Consider the following 9758-nt stretch of genomic DNA (forward strand, 5'->3'; position numbering starts at 1 on the left):
AACATATTTATCTATGTATGGTTTATATATTATAAGTTCCCATGCATTGATTCCAACAGAGTTCGGATACCATATTTATACCATATTTTTACCCTTTTTGTGTAAACATTACAATTTAGTTGGGTGGAACATATATACCTCAATTTCTAAGAAGTTGGGTGGAACATACCTCAATTTCCAAAAAAAATCAAAAGTAAATGACCGTACTTTCGTTGGACCATGGATGAAAGGGGTCTGCGAAGAGGAAGAAGGGAGTTCGCGCTGCTCCGTAGTTCTCTTTAGCGGGAGAGCATATATGTTTTTGGCGGAGGGTTTTTTTTTTGCGTGAAGCCAAGAGAAATAAAGCAACCAGCCGGTTAGGATACTTTATTTTTTGAAACACTATCCTCAGCGGAGGTTTTACCTGCGGAGCTGTGCGATGGTTTTGATCTGATCCGTTCATTTCGGATCGGATGGGCTGGATTAAGGGTTTATCAAATTTTGAGTTTTTTTAAAATTCGGGCAAGATCTGATCTGGTCCGTCCGATTCGAAACGAACGGATCAGATCAAAACCACCGCACAGCTCCACAGGTAAAACCTCCGCAGAGGATACGCTTCCTTATTTTTTTGGGGAATTTCATATACCCCCTCAAAAACCTTGAAATTACGTATTTTCCCCTCTAAAATTCATAATATCATATTTACCCTTCTAAAGTTCAAAAACTCACAAATTTATCCAATTTATTGTTTTTTCTAATAAAACAAATTTAAATTTATAAATTATCCAATTTACCCTTCCTTCCTCTTTTCTTATTCTCCTCTCTTCGTTCCAAGAGAAATTCCAGAAATCACACCCTTCGTACTTTGAGAATTATCTAGTGATTTAAAGTTATCAAAAAATTTGGTACATCCGTCCCTAATTTGCAATCCCATCTTCCTTTATATGATATCCAATCCTTTATGTCGGGACAAAATACATTAATTGAATGCAAAGTTTCTTTTAAATAAGAGAATACAAAACCCACTCACCATTTATTAGTGAACCTTTCAAACAGATCAAGGTAATCTATTGATCTGTTGTTGACATGGCAAGACAAATGGTGCACTAGGAAGTATTCAAGCAATCCATTCACCATTTCTTGATTTTCTTGTACCATTAGGATCGTCTATATAAGAAGAATAGATATATACTATCGTATCAGACTATTATTGTGTAATTTTGTTGTTTCACCTAAACTTGGCTTTATCGCCATTTTTGTATCTGTGAGCTTGAGTATTATAAATTGGATTCGATTGTTTGTTTCTTTGTTCAATTCATGTGTTCTTGTGCTTCTCTGCTTCAGGGACACAACTGAGACTTCTAAGATTGTTGAATTTTGAAAAAAAATGTCTTCTATATGCCTTTTGCATCGTGATATATATATATAATTTTTTTTTTTGAGAGAAAGCCGGAACATTGATTATTATTAAATAAAGGTTATATTAAATAGCGTTTGAAAGCTAAAAATAAAGTTAAAACCCTACTATAGAATCAAAGCAAAGAGTCAATGGCAAGACGAAGAGAGAAGAAAAAGAAAAGAGGAAGGAAGGGTAAAATGGGTAATTTATAAATTTAAAATGAGTTTTATTAGAAAAATTAATAAATTTGGTAAATTTGTGAGTTTTTAAACTTTAGAAGGGTAAATATGATATTATGAATTTTAGAGGGGAAATAAGTAATTTCAAGGTTTTTGAGGGGGATATATGAAATTCCCCCTTATTTTTTTGGTCATCAAGTGAAAAAGGTAATTGATTCTGGCCCATTGGATTATACGAACGGTAAGGATTAAGTCACGCAAAGTTTGAGATATCTCCGGTAGGTAGACAGGTACCAAGGTATTAGTACAATTAATCTGTGGCGCCCACTTTTACCATCTAGTATTCATATATATAATACCCCTATGAGATTTAGGCTTTTACCTTTTTTTTATACAGAACAAATTGGTTTAGCCACCTCCTTTGCTTGGGATAGCATTTTAAAATGTCTACTGCTACTGATACTGGTACTGGTAAAACAAAATCAGTGGCTGACCTTCTTTCAAGTGCATCCATCCGAATCAATCCAGACCCTCCATCTCCGTCGACCCCGATCGCCGACTCCATCTCCACCATCCATACGTTCATGTCCAAGTGGGACCAGCACACCTCTCTCTCATCCGGTTTCCTTTCCGCTGCCACCCACCTCCACTCGTACCTCTTCCACCTCTTCGCATCCTCTGCCAACTCATCGCATCGTGAGCTGATACACACCAACTCTCTCCTGCAATCCGCCATGGGCCTTCTCAACCAAGAACTAAAACACCACCTCCTTGCCATATCAGACATCCATTCACCTGCTGATCAGATCTCCACCGTCCGTGCAATTGTAGAAACCATGCTTTCTACTGGATATGGCGAGGAGTGCATCACTACGTACCAGTCCATGCGCCGCTCGGCTGTTACTTCTCAGTTGAATCAACTCGGGTTTGATATCTCAGTGAACTGGCCAAGAAAAATATTTAAGGTTAACTGGGATACTTTGGACTATCAGACGAAATCATGGCTCGATGCTGCGTCTATTGCAGTGTGCCGAGTTTTTTACAGTGAGAGGCAGATATCGGATAGTATATTTGGAGCTTCGCCTGAGCCAATACGTGATTCTGTGTTTGCTAGCGTAGTAAATGATATTGCGGTAACTTTCTTCTCCTTCCCGGAAACCATATCCATGCGATCAAAACACTTGCCAGAGAGGCTTTTTTCGCTTCTAGACATGCATGAAAAGATAACAATTCTCATGCCAGATATCGAGTTACTATTCGGGTGTGAACCCGCATCGATGGTACTATCAAAAGTTACATCCTTGCTTACAAACCTAACAGATGCGGCTCGAATGTCACTCTATGAATTAGAAAAAGCGATTCGGAAGGCAAAACCTAATACGCCACCTGGCGGTGGGATCGTCTCGTTAACTCGTTATGTGATGAATTACTTGGTGTGTCTCTTTGACTATGAGGCCTCTCTGTATATGATACTTAGCAGCATGCCTGAGGAGACAAATGAAGGTTCTTTTGATATATCAGACGATTGGTACGGGTCACCCGTATCCGTAAGGATAACATTGTTGCTCTTTGTTTTGTTAGAAAAACTTGAGTCAATGGCTGAGAGTTACCGAGACGTGGCCTTATCGTATCTATTTCTAGTAAATAACCTACAATATGTAGTCAATAAGGTGAAGAATAGCGGTCTGAAAGAGGGTTTAAGTGAAGATTGGGTGGCGGTTCAAGAGACGAAGGTGCGTCGGTACATGGAGGGTCACGTGAGATCGGGCTGGGCCCTCGTGTCAGCTGCTTTACCGGTAAAAGAGGAGGAGCATGTGAAGAGAGTAAGAGAGTTTGAAATGGTTTTCCAGAAGGTGATGAAAGAGAGAGAAGGCTGGGTCATTGTCGACGAAAGGATGCGAGAGGAGGTGAGACAATTGGTAGAGGGGATGGTGGCACCGGCGTACCAGGGCTGGTACCAGGTTTACCGCAGGAATACAGAGGTTCGATTTACTCCGGAATTCATTCGGAGCAGGATTTTGAGGTTATATGACGACCCAGTCGATGGAGCACAAAAAGATCAATTGTTGCTTCAATACAATGTAACAGAAGATGTTGCACAGCAAGGTGAAGTGTCACTTAGAATCCAAATTCAAGATTTAGATCAGTCTCCCATAACAGAGGAGGTTTCTGAGGTTCTAAATTAATTTTCTTTAGACTATTTAATTGAGAAAGAAAAAACATATATGAATATATAACTATTATGTATATAGTTTGTCAAGAACTTGTCTTTGGTCTAATGGCTAAGGCACATGGCTCTCATGTAGGAGGTTACGAGTTCAAAATCCACAAAGTGGGAAAATATTCTATAATATATATAGGAGTTTGAAAGTGTGCTGGGTGGTTTAACTTCCAACTCATAATTTTCAAAAAATGTATATAGTTTGCCTATTTAAGTGTGTAAATTTTATTTTTGAGTTTTTTTTGGAGGAAAGGTTTGAAAACTTTGTTATGTTGAACTTTATAATTTTCTTCGGTTACTTTTTAACATTAATACATGGCTAGTATTTGTGCAAAATAATGAACACATTAAATTAATGACACTCCATAATTTTCATTTAACTGTAATTTTCCTTCCCAAGTAATAATAATCTTAACTGTAATTTTTCCTTCCCAAGTAATAATAATCCCTCAATGATGCATCACACATGCACTCTTAATACTTTAAAACTAATTATATTGATAAACATTAGGAAAAAAGAAGTAAAACCCCATTAAATAGTACTACATGATTTTTTTTTTTTTTTTTGAAGGTTAGTACTACATGATTTTCATTATGCACAAATTTTTGTTTAATAAGTTAACTAGTCAAGTGTCGTGCGTTGCAACGGATATTAAAATATTGTTTGATCACTTTCTTTATGTGTAATTAATTTTTATTTGATTTCTTCATACATGTATTAGTCAATAATAAAAGCAAGCAATAGACTTAGAGCTTGATAATATATCATTTGTCTTCCCCGTTAACAATTGATTTTAGTGGAGATAATTAATTGTAAATAACTTTGAAACAAAATATTAAATCTTTTTTTGCTATGATATTAATGAAGTATTATATGACATATTTTTAATAAGTGTCAGTAATTGCCTCCTATCCTGCATTCCTGCTATTTGAATTGTTAGTATGATTTTATTGTAATTTTAAAATTAAAATGACATGTTGCTAACTATGAGCTCTTCACTTTCTATTTTTTGGAAACTATATTTTCTTTTTTATTCAATTTCTCAGTTATGAAACTTTTTCATTTTTAAGGACATAAGATGTGTATAAGATGTGTCTAAATTACAAAAGCAGAAGTAAAATAAATATAGATATTACATTGTAAAATGTTCAAATTAAACCCAAATTTACTTTACAAAATTGTTATATTCTGCACATTCAACTGCGCAAATGTTACTATGCAAAACAAGATCGATTGGTTCGGTTCTTTCGGTTCTTTCTTTAAACGGTGGCTTCACCAAGCACTGAAAACAATCAAACAAATAAGTGATGTGATTAGATATATGACTAAATAAATATTTAGATAAAGAAGAAAATATATTTATAAGAGTGAATATCTATCCCTTTACATTCGAAACATTATATTGAAATACATTCAAACAAATAAATTATGTCTGATATATGTTTTTTGTAATCCTTCGTGGAGATTGTCGAAAAAGAATTGCATGGTATCATCAGCTACTCTCGAGTTCAATCCATCAACTGTAGGTTGAAATCTTCTTGCCTGTAGTTACAGAAAGGCCTACTTTCAGTTTGGCTTGATAATTATGAGTATGCAAATCAAACTAAAATTGAATATTTGGGGGACAATTTTATTTGGGGGACAGACCTCTTTTCAACATTTGTGGGGACAAAGCGCTGTCGTTTGTTTGATTGAGGTTGGTCATGTTTCAACATTTGGGGGACAATTTTATTTTGTAACTACGGGTAAGAAGATTTCAATCTACATGACCAACCTCAAGTGTTGAAACATGACCAACCTCAAGCAACCTCTTTTCAACATGACCAACCTCAACCAAACCTTTATTGCCAAAGCTTTGTCGTTTTCCTTCATAACCTCCCTTTTTCATTTTCTTTTTTTCAGCTTCAACAAACTTAGCATTCTCTTCTTGTGATTTCTTAAACATGTTGACAAACAGAAGCAGAATTGGGCCAGAGAATCAGCATTTCTTCCCTAATAAGAAGAACAAATTCCCTGTTAATTAACGTGGCAACATTTGCCTTACACAAAATATCAATCTGAACACAACCCCACCCAGCAAAATTTTGATAAAAAAACCCAAAGGAACCTAATTAATAGCTATTAAAACCAATCTAACACCTGACATTGACCAACAGGTGTTTGATAATAAGGAAATAACTTCACTTCTTCTCCCAAATAATTCCTTTCTTGTTCTTTGTTTGTTAATATCTCCCACCCAATTCTGTTATGACAATATATTTACCAGAACACAACCTGAGCCAAAGGAAGCCTAAAAACCCAAAAAGGAGATGAACCAACCGAAATTACAAACTTGACAGTGACTAAACCCAAAGTTCAAATTGATCTGATATGAATCACCCGAGATATGAAATTCAACCTGAACACAAACTTGCCTTCCCTAGGAGTATTGACCATCCTAATTTAACCCAACTTGCAAGACCTTCGAGTCCAAGGGGAAAACTTACAATAATTAAAAAAAAAAACTATAAAGCTGTTTTAATGGCACTTACAACTTCAGAATATAAAGCTATGAGAGACCTGACATCAGCCTCTGCAGTGTGGATGCTACTAAGATCTCCTACCAGTAGGCGCATCAGGGAGCATATAACGTTGCAGCAGTTTTCACTTCACCTAAAAATAAATGTGAGATTCACCTTGTACCAGGATAAGTAATCCCCATGTAGCAGGATATGTACCAAGTCATGTGCCAGTAGTTGTACCAGCAAGTATGACAACTGTCCTGGGCCTCTTATACACCCTGTAAACTCCAAATATAGCTTCGCAGCTATTGTAACCCTTCCCCCCATATAAGATGGACCAGATCCAATTTTACAAAAAACATAAAGTGAGAACTATACATAACTGAGAATTATACATACATAATACTCTCGCAAAATGCAAAAACACCTAGACTTGAAACTGAACAGCAGGATGATATATACAATCCACATGAAACATAAAAAAGAAGGGTGGAATCAAAAAGTGCAGACCAGAGATGAATTATTGCTACAAATAAAGAAAAATATGAGAATCAGGTGTGGTGGAAGGTTAAATTGGTAACAATGCTGGGTAAGTACATCCTTCACATGAGTTCTGATTTATTCGTGCTGCCCTGGCCAATGCATTCGCTTCACAGTTAGCAAGACGAGATATATAGACACATTCAAAACCAGGGTTTAGTGCCAGTAACAACCATATATTCATAACATCCGATTATGCCCTCTAATCCTCACTGATTGGTAATTTCTATGGGGTTAAAGAATTGAATAGTACCTGTGTTTTATGCAATCCAATCCTCTTAAACTCCAGGAAAGGCATGATACCTGAGACGTCATACCATATTGGTACACATTGTATTGATATGCAAGCACCATACTATGCTGGTACATTAGAACTAACACCACACCATACTGTTTAAAGGTTGTGAAAACAAAGTAAATAGATTGAGTTAAATTGAGTTGTAATTTTACAATTAAAATTTGAAGATGAAAAAAATAAGATTTAACTGATTTAGTTCTACAAATTTCTCACTTCCTATCGAATTTATAATGAAGATTTTAAAAGAGAGAATAGAAAATGAAAAGGCAAGAATCGTACCATACCAGTACAATGGTACGAGTTGCTTCGAATTAACCGCAAAAAAGCACAAAAATAAACAGCTACTTATCCAAACTAAATATAAAACCCAACATGAAGATAGAGTAAACAGAAATAAAAACATTTTCATGAAAGCTCAAAATCAGAACTGTACAGTCGCTTCTGTATAGAACTTACCATCACCCATCACCCATACACTGTACCAGCACCATAGCATACTGCTTAGGTGAAATGCAACCTTAAATCACCAAAAACTCAATTTTTCAATTATACCCCAGATATCACCAGAATTACACCAAACTTTTAAATTACCAGATTTCACCAACAATATTCCAATTCTAACCTCATTCCATGGGTCCGTATACTACTACTCACTATATACGGACTTGAAAACTTGTAAATTATGTTGGTACAACTTTGCGAATGCAATTTAGTTTACAATTCGAGAAAGCAAACAGTAAAACAAAATATAATTTAATTAGCAAATATATTCATTGTAAGTATGCAAAAGATACAAAAGCATATAAGTGAAAATATTTATTCATGTAATTGGCTTATATACACAATAAAGTGATTACAAAATATTTTTATTAGATATTTTGAAGGACTACCTGCACTTTGTTGTGGATGCCTACGCCATCTGTAATTAAAAAAAGAGAGAGAAATAAGCCTTATAGCATATTTGCTAAATCCTACATAAACCTAAAATATTTCATGAATTGTGTTTCTGTCCGTATGAAAATTAGACTGAGGTATAGCGAACAATGCATAACAAACAAGGTTTTCATGATTTTCATATGAACAATACTCATCCTACAAACAAAAGAAGGTGAAACTCAACAAATTTCCCCACTTCTGAATGACGTTAGTGATTGACCTAAAAACAAACAGATCATATCATATTGATGTTTCTGGGTGGATAACATCAGTGAATTAATACATGGTTTTGACTTCCAAGAAGACAAGCATAACCATCCTACAAACAAAAGAAGAATTCAAAGATAATTTCAAACCATCCTTATTTGGATCATGCTTAAAGGTGTAGTGCATGGACACATTTTTTTTTTATAAGAGAGGCCGAAGCCCTTTTCATTCAAGAAAAAGTTAATTTACAGCATCATGTGTTCATTACCTAATATCCGCAATAAAAGAGAGCCCAATAACAGCGATAAACGCAATCCACAAGATAAACTGCATATAAAACTAGCAATATAAAATCTAACTTTATAACTCTAAGCCACAAGAAGGGCCTGACAACAAGCCACCAAGGGCTGGGGTAAATTTTAGCTAAATCAAAATTGGCCATTAGAACCAGAGTCTGCCATCTATTGCGCAGCTTCTTCATAAAGAACCATCGGGAGCTCAATCTCAACAGGGGATGGTGTTCCATATTGCTCAGGTGATGATGTCGTCTGCTGCTCCATGGAGTGATCATCTGGATGCCAACTAGAGATTGGAATAGCCTCCGTGTCCACCGGCAGCCAGAGAGACAGACAGTCCTGTACTGGAGGTTTGACCTGACCTGTCCAATAATGCACAAGGGAGATAATTAGAAGAATGATATGTCGTGGTGATTTTTTCTTACCTGTTTCAAAGCAGAGTTCGTTGCGATGTTTCCAAAGTGTCCAACAAACCGCACTACAAACAAGCAACAAGGCAGCTCTTTGATGTTTAGGTAACTGTTTAGCAAAATGGACAATATCAGAAAATTTAGTCCACAATATACTAGCAGATTGACATGACCCCATGAAAAACCATATTTGTTTAGTAAATGCACATGTAACAAACAAATGGTTAATGGATTCCGGCTGATTACAGAATTGACATATAGTGTTGCCCTGCCAACCTTTTTTCAACAAATTATCCGTGGTCAAAATTCTATTTTTATGAGTTAACCACATAAAGACTCTAATCTTGAGAGGTATTGGTACTATCCACCAAAGCATCGTATGTTTGAGTTTGACCCCTCTATAATTCAAGAATTTATACAAGGACTTGACTGTAAATTTTCCATTTGCATCCCATCTCCAACTAAGTTTATCCTCTAGATGCGTAAACGATAAATGACTAATGATATCAAGCAATTCAATCCATTCCGCATATAATATGCCATAAAGGGTGCATGGACACATTTGTTCGCTAGACATGCAAAAGCACAATTCTGGAAAATATGAAATGCAATACATATCATTTGTGAATAGTTAACCATACCTCCTGTTCTTCCAAGCGTGCCGAAAGAGATTTTGTTATTTCCTGCACCTTATCATTGGGGACATAGAAGCTAATTTTGTGCGGGCACTGCTCAATCTCAGACTGTGTTATAGCAAATCAATATATTAACTATTACTCCAAATTCAAATT

The 9758-nt window shown here is 35.8% G+C and overlaps 1 protein-coding gene and 1 long non-coding RNA gene across 3 annotated transcripts; one reads left to right on the plus strand and one right to left on the minus strand.

The window, feature by feature from the left end:
- The first annotated feature begins 1892 nt into the window (after window positions 1–1892).
- LOC144569074 (exocyst complex component EXO70H1-like) lies at window positions 1893–4112 on the plus strand. Its single transcript, XM_078319254.1, has one exon. It carries the CDS (start codon window positions 2001–2003, stop codon window positions 3741–3743), a length of 1743 nt encoding a protein of 580 aa, XP_078175380.1. The 5' UTR covers window positions 1893–2000; the 3' UTR covers window positions 3744–4112.
- An 800-nt stretch (window positions 4113–4912) lies between these two features.
- Window positions 4913–8443, minus strand: LOC144569899 (uncharacterized). Of its 2 annotated transcripts, none has more exons than XR_013516177.1 (3): window positions 6311–8443; window positions 5427–5771; window positions 4913–5061 (listed from the first exon to the last, which is right to left on the minus strand). It is a non-coding gene; the product is annotated as an uncharacterized LOC144569899 (long non-coding RNA). The 2 variants fall into 2 exon arrangements; XR_013516178.1 differs by lacking the exon at window positions 4913–5061 and adding an exon at window positions 5122–5339 and having other exon boundaries at window positions 5588–5771; window positions 6311–8437.
- Between the last annotated feature and the right edge of the window lie 1315 nt (window positions 8444–9758).

Source organism: Carex rostrata, chromosome 18 (assembly GCF_964058835.1).
Source record: "Carex rostrata chromosome 18, lpCarRost1.2, whole genome shotgun sequence".
In the NCBI taxonomy this organism is placed as follows: domain Eukaryota; kingdom Viridiplantae; phylum Streptophyta; class Magnoliopsida; order Poales; family Cyperaceae; genus Carex; species Carex rostrata.

Coding starts and splice junctions, on each gene's coding strand:
- LOC144569074 (XM_078319254.1), top strand. CDS start 2,001: ATGTCTACTGCTACTGATACTGGTACTGGTAAAACAAAATCAGTGGCT.